This window comes from Sinocyclocheilus rhinocerous, unplaced genomic scaffold (assembly GCF_001515625.1).
Source record: "Sinocyclocheilus rhinocerous isolate Xijiao unplaced genomic scaffold, SAMN03320098_v1.1 scaffold1142, whole genome shotgun sequence".
Taxonomy (NCBI): domain Eukaryota; kingdom Metazoa; phylum Chordata; class Actinopteri; order Cypriniformes; family Cyprinidae; genus Sinocyclocheilus; species Sinocyclocheilus rhinocerous.
This window is the reverse complement of record NW_015656027.1, coordinates 367,596-394,310: the sequence shown is the minus strand read 5'-3', so window position 1 is coordinate 394,310 and position 26,715 is coordinate 367,596. Positions and strand designations below refer to the sequence as shown.

At 37.8% G+C, this 26,715-nt stretch overlaps 2 protein-coding genes across 2 annotated transcripts in view; one reads left to right on the top strand and one right to left on the bottom strand.

Moving 5' to 3' along the window:
* The window catches only part of LOC107719300 (striated muscle preferentially expressed protein kinase-like), a 42,866-nt gene extending 19,251 nt beyond the window's left edge, over positions 1-23,615 (bottom strand). The window contains exons 1-7 of the mRNA XM_016526704.1: positions 23,552-23,615; positions 22,720-23,212; positions 4,719-4,823; positions 4,445-4,559; positions 3,627-3,754; positions 2,248-3,327; positions 1,481-1,624 (exon numbers count right to left, since the gene is read on the bottom strand). Coding sequence (XP_016382190.1) covers positions 1,481-1,624; positions 2,248-3,327; positions 3,627-3,754; positions 4,445-4,559; positions 4,719-4,823; positions 22,720-23,077 — 1,930 coding nt within the window. The 5' untranslated portion in view covers positions 23,078-23,212; positions 23,552-23,615. The remainder of the gene's footprint in view (positions 1-1,480; positions 1,625-2,247; positions 3,328-3,626; positions 3,755-4,444; positions 4,560-4,718; positions 4,824-22,719; positions 23,213-23,551) is intronic.
* Positions 23,616-26,081: 2,466 nt separating this feature from the next.
* Positions 26,082-26,715, top strand: part of LOC107719299 (inhibin alpha chain-like) — a 2,268-nt gene continuing 1,634 nt past the window's right edge. The window contains exon 1 of the mRNA XM_016526703.1: positions 26,082-26,496. Within this exon, the coding sequence (XP_016382189.1) occupies positions 26,187-26,496 (310 nt within the window). The 5' untranslated portion in view covers positions 26,082-26,186. The remainder of the gene's footprint in view (positions 26,497-26,715) is intronic.

Below are 26,715 nucleotides of genomic sequence, written 5' to 3'. Positions count from 1 at the left end.
GCCTCCGGGTCCCAAGAGGGTGAGGATGGCGGTGCACGAGACTCAGTCTCCACACGGCCGTCCCCCTCTCCTTTCGCCGATGGGCAGCAGGGTCCGGTTCGGGGACGCTGTGCCTCCTCACGAGCCCCCTGCCCAGCAGTGGAGCCAGGTAAGTGGCGCGCCGCGCACTCAGACCCCACCCTGGGACACACGGCCTCCTGGGTTGGGTCCCTGTGTTCCACTTCGCTGCCCCACTGCGGGTACGTCGGTGGTTTCCTTGGTCCCGCTTGTTCGGTCGCTGGGGGCCTGGTTAACGCTCCCCAGGCCGTCTCGCTGGCTCATGAGAACCATCAGACTCGGCTACGCGATTCAATTCACCCGGCGCCCTCCCAAGTTCAGGGGCATTCGGTTCACCTCTGTGCTGGACAGGGATGCTCCTGTCTTGCGTGCAGAGATCGCGGTCCTGCTAGCGAAGGACGCGATACAGCCGGTCCCTCCAGCCGAGATGAGGTCAGGTTTCTACAGCCCGTACTTCATCGTACCCAAGATGGACTCGGTCAACCTCTCAGCACGTCTCTCAGTAGAGCGTGCACTGTCGATGCTGAACTGCCTGGGGTCTTTCCAGCGCAAGACGGCGGTTCCACTCAGTTACGACTGACGTAACGTCGAACGTGACTGACTGAAAGGGAACGTCTCGGTTACTTGTGTAAGCCTCGTTCCCTGAACGCGCTGCGGGGCGGGGTGCGCGTGGCGAAACACGCACGCCAACTGTCATTGGCTTGTTTAGTTAACACTCGAAGGTGATTGGGCTCTCGGGCGAGATCCCAATTCGTCAGTCACGACTGACGTAACGTCTCCGTTCCCTCCTTCAGGGAACGAGGGTTACACAAGTAACCGAGACGTTTCATTAACTTAACTTTAAATTAATATAAGATGAAAAGATAAGATTTTATGCTGATACTGTCCCTAGGTTGTTTGTAAACCTTACAAGGTTAAATTGTATTATTATTATGAAACTCTTCTCAGAAGGCACAAATCAAACAGCAGCGGGAGTCATTTGTTGCCTAGAGATGGTCATGTTCATGTAAACAGATCTGCGCAGATGCAGCACAAATCTGATGATATTTACATCATGACTTAGTATTGAGTATTTCCACTGAATCTGCACAGATTTTACATTAACTTTCCTGAAAGTGTTTCACAAGTTGAAGCCACTGATGATGTCTACATCATAGAGATGGTCTGTCTAGTTATACAGTTTAATGAATCATAACCCATCAGATTGACTAGTGAGTTGGCAGAATTACCCACCATAATTGATTTTCACCCACATTTGGTGGGTGTTAATTTCAAATCATATGAATCATATCAAAATATATGTTATTTACAGAGAGTGTCTCCACTGTTACTTGCAATAGTATTAGTCCTACATAAAATAATTTTAAAGAGCCACATAACAAGCATTTAAATAATGCTGTAGCTTAGGTCTGAGATATCTTACCTCTGGGAACAGGTTTTCCCTTGATGACGCACTGAAGCATTACCTCTGATCCAGCAGCTACCACAGCATTCTTAAGTGGAGGTTCAGACATGGGGGCCTCTGCTGGGTCCACCTCCACAAAAGTGTAGGAATCATCTGACAGGTCTTCTAGAAGGATCAGGCAACGGTTGTTACAGAAAGACCAAGTGACATTAAGGTAACATACTGTGTCATGAACTCATTACAACCCCACAATGTCTAGTCATCTGTCTCTGGTTACAAATAACTTTAGTGATCTAAATTTAAACATTATTCTGGAAACAATGAAGAACTTTAATATGTTGCTCCATTATGGCAGAAATAGCAGTAATGCAGTAAAATAGGCTTCAAAAATGTGTCTGATCTTTGAGTTTTAAAGGAGTATTCTGTGTTCAAGTTAAGATCAGTGGACGGCATTTGTGGCATGCTGATTACCACAAAAATGTCCACTAGTTCCTCATTATCTTTAAAAAAAAAAGGTTACAGTGAGTAATTTACTATGGAAATTAATGGGACTAATTCTCAATAATTAAAATACTCACTGTTTCAGCAATATAGACACATTTTTTTTTAAAGAAACGAGGGATAAGTCAAAGCTATTTTTGTGGTGTCCAGCATTATGTCACAAATGATGTTGATTGCTCTAAAGCTGTTCTGAACCAACAATATTTAAAATTTTATTTATGAACATTCATCCAATGAACCTTTTTTTTTTTTAAGAAATAGTGGCTTACTGAAAGAAGGTTTACCTCTGTTTCTTCTGGTTGTTTTTCCTTCATGTTTCTCAACTTCATTTTGACCACTCTCTGTTTTATCTGCCTCTTCACCCACAGGCTTATTTTCAACCACAATAGCAGGTATGGTCTTTTTCGGTACAAGTGATGAGCCTTTTTTCTCCTCTGTTTCCTTAAATGACTTTGGGAGCATGGAAACTGAATCAAATAACCTAGGAGGTTTTAGGGGTGCTTGCACCAAACCCCCTTGCATTATGGGTTGAACAGGTGGTATTTCTACAGGTGATTTTGGTAATTTGCTGGACATACTTGTCCTTGGCACCTTAGGTGAACACTGTCCTGGTGTTTTACTGAACGTGACCTTTTCATTGATGGCTTGCCTGTCTAACAACCGCCTGGGCTTAGAATCTTTCTTCCACTGGTTTTCATTAATATCAGGAGGTGATTTTCTTTCAGGTTGCTTTGATTCAACTGCCAATTTCTTTCTCTGTTGATGTGGTGATTCCTTCTTTGGAAATGTTGACCATCTTTCTTTTGATTCTGGTAAATCTTTTGAATTAGTAGTGTCTTCAATCTTCTGAATTACCTGGGCTGGAACTAACTCAGTGTTTCCAGTGGACTGCTTGTCAGTCTGGGTGAGCTGTTCCATTGAAAACGCTTTCTTGATGTTCGAATTTCCGACAAGTTTTTTTATTCGGTGAAGCTCTTCTGAGAGTTTACTCTGAAAATGTTTCTGTACATGGGTTGACTGTTCCTCCAGAGAGGATGCTTTCTGTTTGAAGAAAGACCTCTTGAGTGCTACATCACTCTTGGGGTTGTCTTGGAGCTTCCCTGATTTACTTCTACTATCCTCGGAATTGCAGGATGATGCTCGATTGAGACCCCATGATAGTCTTGATGAAGACAACTTTGGTATGTTACTGCTGTGTTTTTGTTCCTCAAAAGCTCTCACTTTGTCAAAGATTTTGGAACTTGCCTCTGACACTTTTGGAGTTTGGAGTGAGAATTTATCTTGGGAACCACTGCTTTGAAATGAAGCTGAGATTTTTGAGATTTTAAAAGGTAGCTCAGCTCCATTCATGCCTGTTTTGGTGCCTTTGTGGGCAGTTGTTGGATCTGTTGTTGGCTCTACATCACTTAGCTACTATCCTCGGAATTGCAGGATGATGCTCGATTGAGACCCCATGATAGTCTTGATGAAGACAACTTTGGTATGTTACTGCTGTGTTTTTGTTCCTCAAAAGCTCTCACTTTGTCAAAGATTTTGGAACTTGCCTCTGACACTTTTGGAGTTTGGAGTGAGAATTTATCTTGGGAACCACTGCTTTGAGATGAAGCTGAGATTTTTGAGATTTTAAAAGGTAGCTCAGCTCCATTCATGCCTGTTTTGGTGCCTTTGTGGGCAGTTGTTGGATCTGTTGTTGGCTCTACATCACTTAGGGTAATGGGACCTTGAGCTTTTTGGAATGGCTGGGTTTGAACAAATGGAGATGTTTCCCTTGTTATAAAGTCCAACTGGCCCCTGAAATGAGGGTGATTGTGGAAAATGTTGCATTATGACAGAAAATTAAAACACTAAAATGGCAAAATGGGTGAATATTTTGTTACAAGTGCATTTTGAGTGAAAGAAAGCAAAATGTCAAACATAGTTATCCAATAAAACATGCATTGAAAAACATACCATGTTGAAAGATGTAAAACATTGCTGGAGATTAATAAACATAAAAGACTGCAATTAGAATTCAGACGTCACATACAATGGCATGCAAAAAGGTTTGTAAGAAAAAAGCCATACAAAAAAAATATGCAAGTGGAGTCAAAGGAAAGTAGGAATCAAGAAAACATAAATAACAAGACATGTTGACATAAATAGGCCACAATAAATGAAGAATAAAGTAATGAAAACTATTTTTAAAATGTTCCATTAGAGCTGTAATCTAAATTTGATACATTTGTTTTGTGCCACCTTGATTCAAGTTACTTTATGCCTTTTCATATCCAGTGTGCCAGCACTCATTCTTGAACACTGTAAATGGAAAAGGTCCTTCTTCGATAGAGGCTCAAAACACTGCCGTAGTAGTCACTGGCTATGGACATACTCTCCTCTGACCCCAATGCCACGTAGTACACACTTATTTGTGAGGCCCGCACAAGAGATTCAATCCCCAGGTGTCTGACTGGAGGGCTCTCAACACACCCAGCATTTGCTTGCCTGCCAGGTGACAAGGGATCCTGAAGACCAGGAGCTCTAGAGCCCAGGGCTTGCATCTCCCTCTCCACTATTGGGCCATCACCTGGGATATGGAAAAGCATTGCTCTCCCCCAGCCTGAAAATACATGCTCTGTTAAAGGAATATTATAATAATCTAAAGCTTTTTTTCCCCAACTGGTTAATTTGATGGATGGATTCATTATAATACATTTACGAATTCTGAGCTTTGTTGGAAGGCTTAACAATCACAAGTACTCACTCAGTATGTTCTTACCAGTGGGTTGACTGTTGATTGCTTCCCCCTGGGGAGGCATGGACTGTTCCTTCATCTCCATGGAGACCTGAGGCTCCGCAGTTTCATCCTCTGTACTGTTTGAGTCTAAAGAGAGAGTAGGCGAGGCATTTTGAAATGTATAGGTATGATTTTTACAAAAATAACATTGACATTTTTCTTAATGATCTAGCTGCAAGAAATGTCTGAAATAAATATTTGAGAAAAGTTATGCGAAAATTATATGTGGAATTCTTTAAACATTTTTTTAAACCTTTGTAGGAATGTCCTTCTTAAAAAAATGAAACATTCCAATGATCTTACACAGACTCATTTAAAAAAAAATAATAATAAAATATAATCAGTAACAGGGGCTTAAGGGCTAGCTAGCTAGCATGCTTAGCATGGAGACAAAATTTAATACCATGTTTTTGCTCCGAACCAACTTTTATTTTCTTTTAAAAAACCTCCCTCTGTGATCTGATCTGGCTTTCTATCAGAGAATGAGTATGAGCAAAAATATATTAATTTAAGTATTATACAGTGCTAAAGGCTATGTCAATAAGCACTGCATTATAAATATACTTTATTCTTATGTATTCTTAAATACCTGAGATTGCTTTAAGAACAAACATGAACAATATATTGTTGTCATGTTTCATCATTCAAAATGCTTCTATCTGCATTTTATTCAACTACTACGGTGATAGCTGGATTTGTCCACATTCCTGGAACATCATATGATTTATGACTTCTATGAGTCTCACTTGTGGACTTTCTGCTCGAGGGCGCCCTCCAGCTATGAGTATAAATGAAACAGATATTGCATGAGAGTCTTAAGCGCTCCGAAATACTCACAATAGTTTTGACTAAAAAAATGAAGAAAAGAATAATAATAATAATAATAATACTTGTCTCTAAAAAAATGTAAGTAAACATATGAGAATTCGTCAATATTCTCAGAATGTTCACACTTTTGAATTAAAAGCCTTGAGGGATGTTATTTAGTAAAACCCTTTCATGACTACCTTAAAGGAAATGGGTTATTATGGGTTCTTACATCTAAGGCGCATTTTTATTAACGGTACAGTTTTCACAATTCCTGGCACACATTAAGACATTACTGTCACTAAAAGATTTTTATAGTAAACCAGTGGCCAGTTGCATAAAAGGCTAACTAGTCTTACAAGTTAGTAATTGTTTTTTTTTCTTTTCTTTTCTTTAAAACTGGTCATAACGTTTTTAAGTCGGTTGCATACAAATGTAGATTGGTCTAACTTGAATCCAAAATAAATAAATAAATAAATAATAAAAAATAAAACTAAATAAGACTCATTGACCTTGGCTAACTGCTAGTTGGTCAGACTATTAATGATGTACTTTTTAATGATGTATAACTTGTCAAGTTAATTAGGCCTACATTGTTTTGCTATATAACTAAACGTACAAATACTTTCATACTGTAATTTTCTTTTCCTGGATATATCATGGCAGTTTCAGATAAAATCTCCCTATGGATTGAAATGATAGGAATTCACATTAACTGGCATTAAAGAAAGAAAGAAAGAAAGAAAGAAAGAAAGAAAAAGAAAACTATGCTGCAGTGCAAGCCTTACTCTTCCTGTAATAAATAATGTCGAATTTAAGTTTAATGAAAAATAAGTCAAACTGAAACTAGAGCTCTGGATTAAAACCTACAGTATACTTTACAGTTATAATAATGCATGGTTGCAAACTCTAACCAATCCAAGAGTCCAGTAATGAAAGGTGAGGATCACAGAAATGGATAACAATTACCATTGCTTTGCTTCCTGCACAAGCGAAAAACTTCACTTCCATAACGGCAGCAAGCAGAGGTGGACAAGAGAAGACTGTTACTATAGAAACCCATGTCTGCAGACATGCACTTGTGTGGGAGCATATACATAACACACACAAACATACGCACATATCCACAATTACAGGCAAAATTGTAACATTTTATTATTGTACAGCTTCAATCAGCATTGCATTCCTTTCCATATGGAAACCCAACAATTTTTGATGTTATCATTTAAAAATCTATAGATAGAAATGTTTTGTCTTAGCAGCTATTTTTAAACCTGTTTAACCATCTACGCTATGATTATTCTGCAAACCATATCCATTCTGTAAAGTTGTGCACACTCTTCAGTTGTTGTATTTTCTACAAATAGGTTTGCGATTTTTGACTTTTTACAGTTTTGTCATAAGCAAAACACACCATGAGTGAATCTCCCAAACGTCCAGCTAGAATGTCCAGCTCTCTGGAACGACAAAAAAAATACACAAAGGTCTTTCCGTTAATTTTGGGACGTTTTAAATAGATTTTTCTTAGCCTGTATGTTGCATCCATATGGGTATGCTAGTGGTGTAAATAATTTGGTTTTCATTCAACAACTATACATAAATACATCATGGTGACACAGGGCTGACACAGAAATTAAACACAATTCATATATATGAAGACTTATTTCCCCTCCTTTATCAATTCTCATGCTGGTTTGCAGCATTTCAAATGCACTCCTATGTTGCTACCAAGGCAACTGGGTAATGTAGCTGTCACAGAGCCTGAGAAATTGTATTGTTTATCACCCATTATAAAGGCAAATAACTGGGGGAATTTTTCTTTTCTTTTCTTTAAAACTGGTCATAACGTTTTTAAGTCGGTTGCATACAAATGTAGATTGGTCTAACTTGAATCCAAAATAAATAAATAAATAAATAATAAAAAATAAAACTAAATAAGACTCATTGACCTTGGCTAACTGCTAGTTGGTCAGACTATTAATGATGTACTTTTTAATGATGTATAACTTGTCAAGTTAATTAGGCCTACATTGTTTTGCTATATAACTAAACGTACAAATACTTTCATACTGTAATTTTCTTTTCCTGGATATATCATGGCAGTTTCAGATAAAATCTCCCTATGGATTGAAATGATAGGAATTCACATTAACTGGCATTAAAGAAAGAAAGAAAGAAAGAAAGAAAGAAAGAAAAAGAAAACTATGCTGCAGTGCAAGCCTTACTCTTCCTGTAATAAATAATGTCGAATTTAAGTTTAATGAAAAATAAGTCAAACTGAAACTAGAGCTCTGGATTAAAACCTACAGTATACTTTACAGTTATAATAATGCATGGTTGCAAACTCTAACCAATCCAAGAGTCCAGTAATGAAAGGTGAGGATCACAGAAATGGATAACAATTACCATTGCTTTGCTTCCTGCACAAGCGAAAAACTTCACTTCCATAACGGCAGCAAGCAGAAGTGGACAAGAGAAGACTGTTACTATAGAAACCAATGTCTGCAGACATGCACTTGTGTGGGAGCATATACATGACACACACAAACATACACACACACATATCCACAATTACAGGCTAAATTTTAAAAATTGTATTATTGTACAGCTTCAATCAGCACTGCATTCCTTACGGATACCCAACAATTTGTGATGTCAACATTTTAAAAAATCTATGGATAGAAATGTATTGTCTTAGCAGCTATTTTTAAACCTGTTTAACCATCTACGCTATGATTATTCTGCAAAACATATCCATTCTGTAAAGTTGTGCACACTCTTCAGTTGTTGTATTTTCTACAAATAGGTTTGCGATTTTTGACTTTTTACAGTTTTGTCATAAGCAAAACACACCATGAGTGAATCTCCCAAACGTCCAGCTAGAATGTCCAGCTCTCTGGAACGACAAAAAAAATACACAAAGGTCTTTCCGTTAATTTTGGGACGTTTTAAATAGATTTTTCTTAGCCTGTATGTTGCATCCATATGGGTATGCTAGTGGTGTAAATAATTTGGTTTTCATTCAACAACTATACATAAATACATCATGGTGACACAGGGCTGACACAGAAATTAAACACAATTCATATATATGAAGACTTATTTCCCCTCCTTTATCAATTCTCATGCTGGTTTGCAGCATTTCAAATGCACTCCTATGTTGCTACCAAGGCAACTGGGTAATGTAGCTGTCACAGAGCCTGAGAAATTGTATTGTTTATCACCCATTATAAAGGCAAATAACTGGGGGAATATATATATATATATATATATATATATATATGCTGTATGTTTGTCTGATATCAAACAACAACAACATTGTCCTCAGTGACATTAGGTCTGTTTGTACAAAAGTTATTGTATTGGTCATACATAAACAGTTGGCTATGAGGTACAGTAGCTGGTAGGATACCTTAAAGAAGGAACTATAACTATATCACTTATTTTACATTACTACATTGTGAGTGTGATTTGCCAAATTCAAGAAAAAATCTCAAAAGTCAAATTGTATAGTTTGTGAAGTGTATGATTCTGGATAGAAGAATTAGACTCACCTGAAATCTTTTCTGTGACCAGATTTTCTTCATGGCCTCAGATGAACTTAATCTCTCTTTCAGACTAAACAACAGAGATTTTGCCTGTGTTTCTGCAGAGAATACCACTATTTCTAATCTGAATCCTGGTTATTATTGATTCCTGTGTACTCTCCTAATAGTCTCAGTCATGTCCTTGCCAGAGCTTTTACCTCAAAGAATGTACCAAAATCCACAAATATGGAAAAATCAATAGAAACAGTACAAACATCCAATCATGATCCTTGTGTGACAAAAGATAGTTAAAGGGGGAAAAAATCCTCAAGTAAACAACAACAACATCCAAGCTCTTTTGGATTCCCCACAGATGCTCTTAAATGACAAATAGAAATCCAAGTAATAAGATATTCCAAAGGCACAGAAGGAGGTGGAGGTCAGCTTGGTCCTAATCACAAGAGAAGGAATGAAAAATCTGTCTTTTACAGACACCCACTTGCATTCTTTCAATCCCCTTTGGAGATAAAAACATAAAGAAATGGGGTAGTGGTAGATGAGACTAAAAAGAGAAACAAATAACAAGCGGCAGCTAATGATAGAGGCAGATCTTAGTGCAGTCAAGCAAAAACAACATTTTCAGCTTCCTCAGTGTGTTGTCTCTCTTTCTCTCACATCTCTTCCTTTGTCTGTGGTGTTGGTGTGAAGAGAGAGAGACTATCGGTCTCAGCGCATCAATTAAATATTCTGTCAGGCTGTGGTGACGTAACACTACTCCCATGTCGATGGTGCTGCTGCTGGAATGGGAAAGGAGGAAAGCTGGCACAGAGCATTAACTTTTTTTCTTTTGCTACAATGACCTCATTGAATTCTTTTATTCAGCATACACAAATAAAATTGTATATGCTTTATTTTGTCGCTATATGCATACAATTCTGTGTACTACATGGAGAATGACATTCAATATTTATCCAGCACACATGCATAAATGAAACCACAAAGACAATAATGTTAAAGATAATAATGTTGTAGATTAATTCATTTTCTCACCTAAGCCTACCTCAAAACAGAACAATCCATAAGATAAAGCACTGACCTTATTATTTTAAATTTAGCTGCAGTTAATTTCTATTTTTATTTAATTTTGTAAATGAATTCAGTAGATTTAATGTATATTTAAAGTCATAAAGAGAACATTGTGGTTGAAGAGTCCTGTTTACAAGACTAGAAAACTGAGGTAAGTGTGAGATGGGTATCCAGCGGCTACAGTCCTGCTGGAGTTGATGCCAGTAATCTACCTTTTTGTAACCTAATTAAAAAAGTTATGATCAGTCTTGAAAAAAAATAAAAATCTTAGACTAGCTTTTTAAGACTAGTCTAAGCAGTTTATGCAACCTGCCCCAGGAGATTTTCTGGATTTTGTGGTTGGACTGGCTGTTGGACTGGGGATGATAGCCTGAAGAAAGTATGACAGTGGTGCCAAGCAACTTGAAGAAAGCCTTCCAGACTTGGGATATGAATTGAGGACTGTGGTCGGACACTAAGTCTTCCCGGTGGGCAGAAGTTCCAAAAGACATTGGGGAATAGTGTCTCCACAGGCCTTTGAAAAATGGTCAACAGCCACCAGGATAAAGTGGTCATCGTACTGATGCTGGGGCCACCAGTACCGTGAAAAGGTCAGCAAAATCTGAGGGTTATGTCCACTTGGCATTCCAAAGATATTCCACACCAAGGTGGTCTTAGTTGACCTGAAACAGATGGTGAGAACTCAAGCCAGTGGTGCGATACCTTCGCCAACTTGATGGCAATAAGCAATAAGTTGTCAGTAGTATAGTTTTGCTTGAAGAAAGTGAATGAATGAAGCTTTGCCAGATGCCTGTACCGCTGGGACAGAATAGCCCTCACTCTGGTTGTTGAAGCATTATGAAGAATTATCCACACTGAGCGGGAGTTATGGATCGAGTTCATGGAGGAGTACTGAGGTGAATGCCTCTTTTTTAGCTGCTGGAAGGTTTGAGCAGTTTAAGAAAACCTGGACAGAGTTTTGGGTGGTGAGGAAAGCATCAATGGAGTTAAAGTTTGAGAAGCCGAGAATATGTTGGAGTTTTTAAGGACCAGGGCTTCATGGCTTGCACCTCTTCCGGGACAATCTGGAATGCCACGGGTACCAATAATGTATCCCAGGAAGTGAATGGTGGTTCAATGCAACTGGCTTTATGAGAGGTGATGCTCTTGAAGGCAACAGATGACTAGGCAGACGATCATGGTTGGAGAATGAGGAGGAGTAAATCTGGATATTGTTTATGTAGATGATGAGAAGGCGATGAAGACAGTACCAAAATATTTCAATAATGAACCCCTTAAAGACTGAAGGTGAGTTGGACAGCCTATACAGATTCATCCAGTATTCATAGTTCCCCAGAGTAAGGAATGCAGATGAGGTTATAGTGGTTCCTGACATTAAGCTTGGTGTAGATGTGAGCATCTCAAGGGTCACTTGAACCATTGGTTCATTGACAGTTACATTACTGAGGGCATGGTAATGAATGCAGGGTCTCAGTCCACCATCTTTTTTGGCCACATAGAAGAAGCTGGATGTAGATGGAGAAACTGAAATGTGGATGTAGCCCTGCTTGAGTATTCCAATGTATTCAGTATTGTATTCATCAATGTATTGAGTATTCAATGTATTCCATCATGGCTCATTCAAGAAGTGATAAAGAAAAGACGTGAATGTGAGGTAGTAGTATGCCCGGCAGCATGCTGCTGGCACAGTCCTATTAACAGTGATGTGATTTCAGGGCACTCAAAACCTCTAGGAAATTGGAATACTCCTGTGGATTCCACACCTCATACTCTGCGGTAAACACAGATGTTGCTAGCAAGCCGTCCTTTCCACTCTGAAGGAGGTAGATTAGTTAAATCAATATGCATAGGAGGGTTTGAAAAATGGTTTAAATTGTATTTATCTGACCATTATTACCTTTTGGCAATTAATAGAGAAGTGTCAATCAAGTCATACTACAAGTTTAGTATGTAGTGCCGCAAGGCACATTACTAGAACAGTTGCTATTCGCATGTGCTACCTTTGGGAGATATCATTAACATGGAATTATTTTTCACTGTTACACTGACAAACTCAGCTCTATATTTCCTTAAGGCCCAACAAAACCTACCATTTCACTAAACTACTAGAATGCATAGATGATATTAAATACTGGATGACTAGTAATGTCACATCTAAACAAGCTCTTTCCCTCCACCAACACAGTGATCACTCTCCCCAGACTATTACTTATCCACACCTGTTCCATGCTGCAATCATACACTACATTTAAACTCATCCTGGACATTCAGTCAGCATCTGATATTATTAGCTGTGGTTACACCATGTTGTAATTAAAATAAATTCAAGATGACCACACGTGACGTTCAGCTGTCCTCTGAATGGACTCTGAATTATGTATTTCTATGGCAATATCAACGCCAAACTTTTCACATGCTCGTAGAACTCATAATTTCAATTTGTAATCTGGCAATGTTCTGGACCACGTGACTGCTGTTCCACCTGACTGCCGCAGATTAATTTAGGTGCTACTTAGGTGCTGATGGTGCCATAGAAACTATACATAACTAAACATAATTCTGTGTCCAAGGACATGGACAGCTCAGAGTAGAATATCACGTGTTTATCTTTATCTCACATGAAGATAAGGGTAATTATTTTCATGGTGTGATCACAGTTATTCATCGAACGGACTACTCAGATACCTCTACATTTACTAGCAGAGTTATTACCCTAAAAGAGGTTTTATTTATTGGACCAAACACCTTCAAATGTAATAACCTAAAATACTTGATGGATGTATAAGACTCCCTCATACAATGACTCTCATCACCACTAGGTAGCACCACCTGCTTTGCACTCTTTAGTTAAAACTGTTCATTAAGCTAATTTGTACCAACTGCTTTTCTTATTCTTTAAAAAAGTTGCGTTCAGTCTTGAGCCCAGGGGCGGACTTACCCATTAGGCAAAGATCGCAACCGCCTTGGGCCCCCAAAAGCCAAGGGCCCCCTAAAATGCTTTTCATATACGAGATGTGCATTAAGCGCGGACACTCGAACGGTTGTTGTTTATTACCACGGCAACCTTCTGCGTATTCGCTTTGAACGTGCTTCTTGTGTATCCTGCTTGTAGCAAATGAAAATATCATGCATCTGAGGCTGTAATTAAATATTGAGTAACAGTGCATATTATGTGTTTATTGTTTTAAATGCCGCTTACTCATTTATGAGAAGGACCCAGGTAGAGGACGCATACCATTACTTTTTTGGTTGATATAATCCTTAGATGTGTAAATGTATAATTTCCTTTTCATTATTTTTTCAGTTTCATTTAAATTTGTAGTTAAAATAACTAAAATTAAATGTATTTTAAAGATTAGAATTAGACAGCCTTTGGAGAGTGTAAGTAATTGGGCTGAGCCCAGGCAAATAGGCTTACGCTGGTAACTCATCAATGGCCTTTTTTTGTTCCATACTTTTCTCATTCTCACTAATTCAAGTCTTCAGAAAAGTTTCAATGGCATTTTCATTTTATCTGCTAAAGTAGCGTTTATGAGCGCAGCTCTGCTTTGTTTTCTACCATTACCCGGGAAACTGCTACATTTCTGACCTTCCAAAAGCGCCTCCTACTGGCAGAGAATGAATGTGCATTTTCAATAATCCAGTCTGCAGTTTTTGTTCAGACCAATGCGAAGATCCACCCACATAACCCCGTTTTAAATTAATATAATAATGTATACTTCTTGACTCATCCCTTTTCTTAAAAAAAAAAAGTTTAAAGGCTCAACTGTGAGGTTTATCATTTTATAATTTATTTTGTTTTTGTGAAAACCTGTATCTCAACTGTAAATCAATTGCTATTTCGTGGTCTACAACATGAAAGAAAGCCATTATAACATGTACATGAAAAATGTAGAAACACAAGGAAGCATCACAACAAAAAAGGAACCTCAAGGTTGGTCTAGGTCAGGGGTGCCCAACCCTGGTGCTGGAGATCTACCTTCCTGCAGAGTTTAGCTCCAACCCTGATCAAACACACCTGAACCAACTAATTAGGGTCTGAAGGAGCACTTGATAATTACAGACAGGTGTGTTTGATCAGGGTTGGAACTGAACTCTGCAGGAAGGTAGATCTCCAGGACCAGGGTTGAGCACCCCTGGTCTAGGTAAATGTGTGCAAATGTATAGGGCCCCATTCTTTGCCTGGGGCCCCCAATTCACTAAATCCGCACCTGCTTGAGTCTACATTGTATAGACTACCTGAGTTCAAGAAAGCTAACTGTTGTCTGTCGCCATTTGGCCTACTTTATGTTTATCTACGGCTTCCACTTATGTGTTTATCTGGAGACTGAGAATTTATTATGAGCACATTTTTACTGATATTCTATAGCAGTCCATATCTAAAACCTCTCCTGTCCTTCCAGCTTCAAGATCTCTCTCAGCTGAGGCCACCAGCAGGGTTTCTACCTAATCCTAAACTCCCTGCTCCAGAAAGGTATGATGGGTATTTGGAGAGGTGTTAAGGATTCATTACCCAGTGTACCCTTGCTTTCCACTTGCAGCCAAACAGTGAACCCATTGCGTCACACTTTATCACCTGAGTTAAAAGATAAGCTGGTCATCAGAGACCCGGCTCCCAATTTAGAGTCCTTGATTGATGTGGACATCAGACTGGACAACCACATTTAAGATCGCTAGAGCAAGCGTCATTGTGATATTCGACTAACTCCTGGTCCTGATTATCACAACAGGCACAGACATATCTTCACCAAACTAGACCTCCGGAATGCCTACCATCTGGACAGGATCTTTGCTGGCTGCAGTTAAGAATCTGTCATTCAAGAGCAACATTTCTAACATTTGTAGTGGACTGTAGCTATGTGGTTGTTACACAATGATAGCAGTATACCATCTCAACAAATGTTGTAAAACATCCTATTTACACTATAGTGAACAGCACATTTCAGGGACCAGTTTTATGGCTGCAACAGTGGAGAACGGTTTTCTGCATTTTGATTGGATCTTAATAAATTAACACAAACAAATTTTGTTTTGGCCTGTGACCACGATAAAAATTCAATTCCAAATTCAAGACCTCATGCAGCAGCTCTTGCTGAAAAAAAAAAAGAAAGTCACAAGAATCCAAAACAAAATTTATAGATGAGGAATACAACGATTCATCATAGGACGGTAATAAACACGAGAAGAAAACGTCCTTGAGAGTGATGTATGAGTTTGGAAACCTTAAAACTGATGTTACCTACAGCACACCCATTTCATACCAGAAAAATCATATTTAGATAAATAAGTATTCTCAGTGACAGCTATTTGTAGTGCAAATTCAGCTGTCCTTTTCCATCATGTTTGGACTCTATGTGTTCAGAACATTGCCAAAAGTATTCTGGTGGTGGTTGCATTGGTAATGCATTGGTAAAAAGCAGAAGTGAGTAATACATTGGTTAAATACACTGTTCTAAACTGTGTGCTTTAGATTATGCAAATGAGTTACATAGGGGGAAAGAAGGTTGGTCCACACTCTGTGTACCACCTGATGCCAGCAGCCAATCACAAAACTGGAATGGAGAAGTACCAAATTGCAATCTCGTCCTCATCGGAAAGGGATAAATGTACCCTTTCAACAGACATACCTTGTTCGGAGTTTCAGGCCTATAAGGGGAGAGGCATTAACAAATAAAAAGTTCAGAGTCTATGGTCTGTCCAGAGAGAGATTAACATATACAACCAGTTCTGGCTCCTTTCCCCACTGTATTACCGTATTGGCACGAATATAAGACGACCCTGATTATAAGACGACCTCCCTTTTTCCAGATGTACCTTTTGGAAAAAGGCTTTTTAAAAAACAATTTATGTACCAACAATCACATTTTAAAAATATACACTTTTTGATATACCATTAAAAAAACTAAACAGGTAGCCATTAAAAAAACAAAACAGGTAGCCCATCTGAATTAGGACATGTAGGATATCCATCTAATAGTAGCCTACCAAAATCTTATTAACAGTAGAAGTTAAATCTTACTGTAGTCTTCAAATCTGGGTACTGTCTTACGTTTTAAAATCACAAAGGGAGTTTGGTCCCATCAGGCTAACGTGACAGTCACGACTCATGCAGCTGTAAGGTTTTCTTTTTCTTTTGTTTTCACTCGCGATCTTTACAACACGCATTACATTACGTATTTCATGGCACACTCGTTTTATGCGTATTTGGCGCCACCTATTGTTGTGGGTGTATTATTGACATGTCAAAGTCTAGACCCTGAATATAAGACGACCTCGTTTTTTCAGATGTATTTCCAAGAAAAAAACATCGTCTTATATTCGGGACAATACGGTATTACCCAGCGCAACAAGTGTAAGAAATCACTGCTGATGTCAGTTACTAACAAGTAATCTTTCATGTTTCTTTAAAGCATGATAAGGTTTATTATTATTTAGGTTTTATTATTATTTAGGCTTATTAGTCTTAGAGAAACAACAGTTTATCTTTCCATAAAACAATGTTATTCTGCTATAGCAACACTGTCACAAAGCAAACCTTTAGGCAATGTGTTCGTTTGTGGGATTAAAAAGGATGGCTCTATACCTACAACAGCACTGTTGTGCAAGGTATACATCACTGACAGCACTGAAAATATATACAAAAGTCCAAAAGTGATTATGCAAAGATATAGTGAAACAATACCAAAATACCAAAGTGTCAAAGAAACCGGGAAATAAAAATGTCAAGATTCACATTTACAAAAATCTCTACATAACTGGTGCCACATTTTAGACATAATGCTGCAGCATTTTTTTTTTTGCCACAGCATGGCTGACAACCAGCCTTACAGAACAACTTGCTAGCCAAATGACAATTATAAGCATACAACCATAATGTTCCAGTAGCTCAAAGAGTAGCGCATGATGTTAGCAATGCCAAGTTCTTGGTTTCAGTTCCCAAGGAATACACAAACCGATAAAATGCATACCTTGAATGCAATTTAAGTAACTTTGGATGAAGGCATCTGCAACGGCATAAGCTTAACATAAAAAAAGCAAACATAGCAGGTGGCATAATGGTTAAAGGAATAGAACATGCTGTAACTTGAATAACATCACACATTGTGGATTATATTTAATTCAAAATTCACCATCTTGCTGATTCACCATCTTGCTGATCTCTTTTCCTGCTCTTTATCAGAATCAGAATCAGAATCAGAATCAGAATCAGAAAGAGCTTTATTGCCAAGTATGTTTGCACATACAAGGAATTTGTTATAGTGTCACAAGTTTCCAGTGGACTCTGTCCCCCCTTTTGTAGGCGTCCTCTTTGGCCTGACGAAGATGACGAAGTTTTGCTGTAAACCATGGCTTATCATTGTATGAATGTTGATGTTCTTACATCTGCAATTTTTGGTTTTTAAAATATAACAGGGTTCGTACGGTCATGAAAAATCTGGAAAAGTCATGGAATTTTAAAACACCAATTTCCAGGCCTGGAAAAGTTTTGGAAAAATAAATAACCCCAGAAAGTTTTGTAAAAGTCATTGAAATCTATTTCATAAAACTCTGTATAATAGAATTGTGTTTAATCAGATCCTGAATTTCGGTGCGGGATTGCACATAGGCTATATCGCATAGTTTTACTCATTCCCGCAGCTTTTGACTTTAAAATGATGGATATTCACACATTTATTCAATAGCCTGTAGCATGTAGGTTTGATGAGTACACTGTATCTAATTTGCATATTAATGTGTTCTTGGAGCAACATTTAATGAAAAAATAAGTGTAATAATTGGAGTAATAATTGGCAACATTTTAATAATAATATCTAATATTTCATAGGAATATTGATGTATAATTTATTTCCATATTATAATTACACAGATTTGAAAATTCTGAACAACCGTCATTTTTGCTCATAAAGGTAAGAGTAATACATCATTAGGGACTGTTAAGGGTCTACTTTTATTTGTGTGCACAGTGTTGTTTCCACCAGCGCGGCAAATCTTTGTCATCACCATAATAATTGATGGATATCTAAAATATAAAAATAAGGAGGAAGCAAGCCTGATGCCTGGCCCGTGTCTGAGCTATGGGTGGAAAATTGTCCCGAAGCCATAAATAAGTTGGGGCCGTTGGGCTCGGGCTGAAATGCAGGGCTCTAAAGCGCAGCTTGTTGCATTTAAGCAGCAAAAATACACACAAAATGACACCAAAATGGCCATCCTGGCCACACAGTTAAATAAATGATAATATTCAGTGATGTGATATGTGAAATGTGGAGTAACGTCTGGCGCAGTTGCAGCTTGTACTTATTACTAAAACAAGAAAGCAAACGAGTAGCATTAATAGTCATTCATTTTAGTTAACATATGCTATGATAATTTGAACAGATTTTTATTCTTATTGTAAAATAATGGAACATTTAGGTCATGAATATTGTCTCAAAAGTCATGGAAAAGTCATGGAAATGTATTGGTAAAAATGTGTACGAACCCTGATATAAAGTTATATGAGGAAGGATTAGAACCCACAACCCATCATACTCAAATTGAGAAAGTTACCTCCAACTTCCTAGAATGAGTCAGCTCTGACCCATTTGAAATGTAAACAAAATATTCTACAGTAACAAGCGATTAGAGATGCACCGATCGATCGGCCAGGGATCGGAATCGGCCGATTTTCCTCATGATCGGCCCGGATCGGTGATCGGTCGGTCAGTCTCACTTCTTTCCGATTCCGAGCCGATCCGTTTTGTTACCAGCGGCACAGGCAATAACATCAGCCGTGCATTCTCACTCTCTTCTCTCCGACGACCCCTTCTCTCTCTCACACGTCTCATTCGCTCCGGTTAACTAGTGCTTGTATTGCGCATTATTTTAGTCATTCCCGCAGGTTTACACCAAAAGCGCGCGCACCACCACTGATCTATATTAGTGGAGCGCACAAACCGCGCTCAGTCTCAAACAGCTTGTGAGCCACAAATACCAAAATGAGTGTCTAACTGCGCTAAAACGTTCAAATACATACAAAATTATGTCAAAATGCCCGTCTTGGCGAGTATCCAAATACCCACACAAGCAGTCTTGGCCACTTGAGAGCGCGTGCGCGCGACAGGAAGTAAGTGCACAAGACTGTCCCAGGTCTTCAAAACGCCAAAGTGCAGTGCCCCTAGTGCACACTAAATCCACACTATCTTGAATACTCTATTCGAGGCTTAGTGTATCCCATCATGCATCATGTTTTGGAATAAATCATAAGATTTTTGCAAAGATCTCGCGAGTGTTTTTACGGAAACTTTTCCAATATAAGTTAAATATTAATATAATAATTAGATAGGCTATTATTACATATAATTTGGTAGAAAAACAGTGTTGCACGTTTTACTGGTGCAAAGATGCGTAGTGGTGATATTTATTTTGTACAACATTTGCAACTGCTTTTCATCACTTAATTAGAAGCAGCTGCAACATAAACTGTCATCTGTTATAGGCACTACTGAACAGATATTTAGAATTGAAAAAAATATTTTATGTGTTCTTATTTTTTTACTGAATTTTTACTTGTTTTTTATGAAAATAAAACTTTGCGTTGAAGAAAAGTAGATTTTTGTTTGTATATGCTGTTAATTATAGTTCTTAGAAAGAAAATCGGAATTGGCAAAAATCGGTATCGGCAGATCACACTAACAAAAAATCGGAAATCGGAATCGGCCAAGAAAATTGCAATCGGTGCATCTCTACAAGCAATGGAAGAGATTGAACATTTATTGACAGTTTGGTCTAATAGATGAGAAGAAGGGGAGACAACATTGTGTCATGTACCAGCATAAACCACAAAGCTTTTCATACACATCATCACCATTACTAAAATGTATCATATTTTGACTGTGCTAACAGAAAATTGTATGACAGAAATGTTATTGTTTCATATTAAATCTAAAAGTCTAAAAGATTAGACTTTTTTTTTAATTACAGCTGTATTTATCACAAGCTGTCAAGTTCTGCTTTGTTGGGCCATGAAAAACTAAATGCTATTGGTTCTTTTTTTTATTTTTTTTTATTTTATTTTTTTAAACGGATGGGCTCTTTGATGTGTCTCACCCTAACATCCTTTTTTAATCTAAATATGTCTGCATATTGAAGAAAACTGATCTTGTCACATCAGTTCATGTAGATTTTAATAATTAGCTCCTGTTCCATGGATTTATCCACTGACCTATAGAATCCTGGAACTGACAGAGGCAGATGCAAGGATGAAGATATCAAATTAAATGTCACAAGTTCAGTTGATTATTTGAATGGATCAGAAAAAATATTGCTTTCTCAAATCACTGTGCACAGGTTAATGACAAAGTCAAAACAATCTCTGTGATCATTAAACATAATAATGTTATTATTTACATTTCTGTTTAGACCTGGGAACTAGCAAATATGAAATTGCTGCTGTTAACCAGTACAGGGTGGAATTTTATTACTGGCAGGAATCGGGATCAATAGGGAGGCAGACGGAGACTTACACATCAGTCTTGTGTGCCCCACTGACCCCCCAACCCACACCACAAATAAATAAATAAATAATATGTAAAATATGCCAAAACATGCTTTTTTCCCCCATAAATGTCATGTGATAGAACCAATTTGCCAACTCAATCAACATATTTTGGTTTTTACAAACCTAATCAGAGCAAACCCCTGATATATAGCACTCATCTGGATTGGTACTGCCACATATAAAGAATTGAATTCAGAATCTTGTACAAACTTAACTCACCTTTTTCTTTCTCTCTCCTAGAACCAGCAGTTCCCATCCTCACATTACTCGGAGCATTACTCTGATCAGACAACTTTTGACTTATCATGGCTTCCAGTATGATGCTCTCATTCCTGGCTTATCCCCAGACCACAGAAATTAAGCTTATATTTTCCCCCTAAAAAGTGGGTAAATTTCGCCCATTTGTCTGGGTATGTTTCTCTTACTAAACTCAAAACTCACGGATGTTGTTGGGAGAGTCCAGTGGTCTATTTTGAGTGGTATAATAGACCCTTAGAGGACCTCTCTCACACTCTGCCTTTCACTAATACCATCAGATTACCATGAAGGCTCAATTTTTGGCACAGGTCTAAAGCATAGCTCTTCGCTCTATCTGTGAATTGCACAACAAAATTATGTGGGGAAAAAGTTCATGTTCATATTGCTGTCCATCCCATTTCTCCTGCTTCATGTATGCTTATCCAACTACTTTAAGACATTCTGTGATCCCCTTAATTAGTTATCATATAAAGTCAACATTTTTTATTAATTAATACATTTTTTATTATTAGTATTAGTCAAGCCGCAACATTTCATTCACTGAGTGCAAAATAAATTTCTAACTGGTTTAATGATGCTTTGTAATTCTTTAACTCTTGTGCAGATTTGTTATCATTGTGGGTCTAAATAAAAACACAGGCATCAGTCCAACACAGCCACATCTATAATTGAGAATCATGTGTAACAGAGTAACAGTAAATCTGTAACTGGAGCTCTGGCACATTCCAGGCTGTAAATACCCAGAGATAGCCAGAGAGAGAGAGAGAGACTGTGGGGAGAAGAGAACAGGACGAGATACACAGTGCCTAAAAGAGAAAGAGTGAGAGGTGCTGAGTGTTCTGACAGCTGATGACCCTGCATAGTCATAGCCATTGACAGTGTTGTAGTTGGTGTGACTCTTGTGTATTTCAGATGCAGAACAGCAATAACTCACAGAAGTAGGACTTGGGATGGCTTGGAATCATTGAAGTTTACACAGTGTAACTCCATTTTCTGGTGTAACACTTTATAATAAATGTCCATCCATTAGCATAAGTTAAAGCATTATAGCTAACATAAACTAACAATGAGCGATATGTTTTTTTACAGCATTTGCTATTTTTGTTAATGTGTGTAAAATACAATGATTTCTTGTTTGTTCCTGTTGGTTCACAGTGCATTTACTAATAATAACAAATAAAAACTTCTGATTTGAAAACTATTTTAGTAAATGTTGAAATTATCATCTGTTAAGAATGAAATTATCATCTGTTATTTACAGTCTTAGCCAAATGTGTAAAAACTGTACCTTTACGGATACAACAGCTTGTAACTGGGGCAGTACCCTTAAAGGGTCATCTTTGCACCTTATTTACTACTAAAACTTTCATATCAGTAATTTAAGGGTATGTTACTACTCTAAAGTACTAATATGCTCATTTTAGATAAGGTGGATAAGGTACAACATTTTCCTTTTAAGGGTACAGATAAGCTGATGTACTCCTAAAGATACTTTTTTTTCTGACAGTGTAGGTTCAGAACCACTGACAGAAATGTAGCCATTCTATACTGTCAAACCAAGAGAGTCAAGAAGGGTCAACGCCTCCCCCATCACATTAAGGGAAAATTATATTTCGTTAACATTCAGACCATATAGTCATGTCAGTCAAACTGGCTTCAAGCAGCTAAATTTACTTAAATGAGTTCCTCTAATTCAGATCTCTTAAACCTGCAGGGAACTTCTGCAAGGTTTTGCATTTACGCTCAGGGACATACTACAGCATCTTACCTTCTTCAAGGTCCAGCACAGCAAGGACAGCACTGGTTCTAGCTTCACCCAGGTGATTAACAGCCACACAGGTATAGAGCCCTCCATCGTCTTGCTTACAATCTCGTATCCACAAGCCGTCATAATCCTCATGATCATTTACCAGAGAGTCATCATTATGGTACCAGTGCAGAGTGGGTCTCGGGTTGCCTCCCACAGATACCCTCAGACGGACATCACATCCTGCCGCAACAGCAGCCCACTTCAGCTTTCGGAGGAACACGGGTGGATCTTCGACGAGGAACTGCTCTGTCAAAGTTCCTTGAGTCGAGGAAATCATGGAGCTTGAGTTTCTCTTCAGCAACTCAGCTTTTTTCATTGTGATTATTTTATTGAGCAATACTGTTAAACTCAATCTTTTGCACCGAGACAAATCATTTGGTGGCCACTGACTTGTTGAGATTTTATATTCCCCAGTTTGCTATTGGCTGCCATGATGAAACTTGTCTGTAATCTGCAAAAATAATTCAAAGCAATGGTATTTTGAAATTGAGCAATTATTAAAACTATTTAATTGCAGATTGTCTGATGAGAACCTTATAATAAACACAAAATGATTACGTGTACATACCATTAAAATACATCTGGATTTAATTCATATTTAATATTGTAATAATTTGCGGTATATATTAAAAAAATATCATTTATATTTTCCATTTCATGTACACCAGAATATGGAACTGTAAATTACAAGGCAAACTAAGCCTTACATCATACTTCTTTGTACCAAAATCCAATTAACAGTATAAAAAAAAGAAGAAAAAAAAGAAAAAAAGAAAGATAAATGTTTTACCTCAACACAATGCCTCTGAATATCTTCATTAACTGCAGCTTAATTTTACACCTTCACAGGATCATGTAGTATTAGTCCAGTACCAGGGTCTGTTACACAAGAGAGGGAAATGGAGTGTTCCTTTTGGATAGTGACCCTCTCTCCCAGCAATCTACCAGCACGTCACACAGCCCCTTGCTTTTATCTTTCCTTCCATGCCCTTTATACTACACTGACTCCCTGTAGAGGTGACAGGCCACTACCACCAGCTTTCAAGTGACAGCTGGAGCAAGGGTAGGCGGAATTTTTTAGGGCGTCCCAAAATCTCTTGTGATGCTTTTACTATAATATTTGAGTTTAATACAGTTATGAGATTTGTGAGCAAGTCAAACAAAGATATGAGTACTCCACACATTTATTTATTTTAAATGTGTGTACCATTGAGAAAAAAAAAAGTTCTTATAGCTTAGCGTACAACATTTGCAGCCCAATGGAACAATCCACTTCACACTTATAAGACTCCACAATAAATGAACATAAATCCATCATTAAGAAATCATCTACTGTAAGATAATATTTTTTTATGATTTATTTATTACTTCCTAAATTCAATTTGATCAGAATACATGATTAATTTTCAGTGGCAATCAACTGAGGAAAACGCCTTTGCATGCATAATGGTGTACTTACAGCATCTACCAGCAGGGACTAACTGTTGACACTAACCAGCCAAACCCTGACCCTTTGGTCTTAAAGGCATAGTACAGACAAGTATAAATGTGACTTCTACACTCTCTGACACAAATGTGACACTCCTCCCCACTGCTGTGAAACATACCAGACACTTTGTAACCAACCAACACTACTGTTTTTGTGTATGAATACACTGAATGAATGTTGAATGATTCATTGGTTAAAGATAGCATGGGCTAGCACATGATATGTTTACCGAACAGTTTTGAATAATAGCGCAATGGAACACTGGCCTTTAGTTGTGTTGAAACAAAGAAAGGTACGCATAATACTTCAAAAAATGATCAGTATGAGTTTTCTATGGAATTTCACAAAAAATTGTAAATAATAATATTCATACAACTAAAGGCTACTATATGCCATTTCATACATTATGCAGACTGCAAAACTGATCTCTTCCTGGAAAAATTATAATAATGCTGAGCCATTTGCCAAATGCACTCCTTGTAGGTTTACCCCACCTGTGGGCACAGTGCGGAAAGCTTCCATTCCATTATTATTATGATGCATATTCTGTTATTTTGACTATTAAAAAATAGAAGAAATCCATGTGTACCACACCCATTAGTACACTGGTCTAAATCTAAACCAGACACATGTGACTAACAAAACTAATGTGTCAAAGTGTTTGCCAAAGAAAAAGACTATCGACATTTAAAATGGTGACAGCTAATATTAGCTCAGAGAAAGCATTATATATTAGCTATATTTCATATCAAACATAATATCTGATCTTTACCATTTATTCATTCTGGTGGTGTATGTGAAGTGGAGAGTGGCTGAACTGTTCTTTTCTATTTCAGAATAGTCCTGCCAAGATACTGGCAAAACACCAGACAGAGATATATGCACAACCAAGGTCAAACATTTGATAAAGTAATATCTTGTTTGTTCTTTTCAAACTCATGTTTCATACTGTGGGAAAGCAGGTGTCAATAGTATCCAAACTGTCAGAAAAATCTTACAGAGAAAAATTAATAATAAGATTTGGCCAATAAGGAGTTCTGATAACAGGCAACAATGGAATTATCAAAAATATAACATCATTATAGCCAATACAGAGCTACTATCTAAATCTAAGAACCTTGTTTTATTGATTGATTGACAGGTGAGGAGCTGCCATTCTGCTTTCCAAGGGGAAAAATAGAAATTAGCATTTACACTACAACTGCGATGACATTTTTCAAAATATCTTCTTTTATGCTTATCAGAAGCAAGTAAGTCATACAAACAAGTGATGGATCATGGAACGACATGAAGGTGATCAAATGATGGCAGAATTTTCATTTTTGAGTCAACTATTCCTTTATGACCTGGTGTAAACAGATTCATAGGATGTTTTCACACCTAATTCAGTTCAGGGGTCACCTTTGACGTATAAGGCAAAATGCAATAACATCACATTCACATGATAAATATAATGGGCTTCTGTATTTAAGATAGGTTAAACACTTCAAACAGGCCGGAGGAATAAAAGCACAATCGACTTTTGTGTAAATCTGCTTTCTGACCAAAAAGCCATTTTAAAAACCCTTCTGTTATACTGTGTCAATTCCCTCCAAGGACAAGAGAACAGGGAAAGAAACGGTCTCAAAGGATTTTAATCTCAAAAGCTGTTTTGTCTCATCCACACTGTGATAGCATGAACCCAAACAATAGTTGCCATTTGCTGGAGTGTAACAAAAAAGTCAGACTTTTTCTGCCAGACAGATCTGCAAGAGAGAAGACACTTAAGCTGAGTTTGATTCCAGCTCTCACATGAAATAGTGAATCAAAAAGTGTTTATAGATTTCTTTGATAACTTGCTGTATATATCTTTGAAAACCTTCTATACAAATCACTTTTTGTTTTTGAGCTTGTCATTTTTTCGGCATCTGATTTTAACCTCTGTTGAGTTTTGAGGATGTTTAGCTCGACCAGCTGTTTGTCTTCATTTGCTTATGCCCTGATGCTGTGGGCTTTGTTGCCACCTCCACTGGTCCTGGCCTGCCAAGGAGATGAATTACCGCGTGACATGGTGCTTGGCTGGCTGAAAAGACGGATCCTTGAAGGTTTGGGAATGGATGAGCCTCCTCTGCCAGTGCTGCAGCTACCAACACAGCAAGCAGTGGACAAAGTTGTGCATCATGTAGCTTCACGAATGACTAGGGAGACAAGAGTGGAAAGAAGACACCATCAGGAGTCCTCACAGGTTATTCTGTTCCCAAGCTCAGGTGAGCTTGTTTCCTGTCCAGTAGCTAAATGAAAAACAATAGTGTCTAACATGATGATATTTGGTAAGATTCTCTGCTCCTTGTGGCCTGGGTCAATGATGTGATGATTATGTATTAATTTATGCATAATATTTTTTGAAGTGGAATTCATACAATGACATTAATACACATATTCTAATGCACATTCTAAAAGCATGCTTTTAAGTTCTGAATTAACTC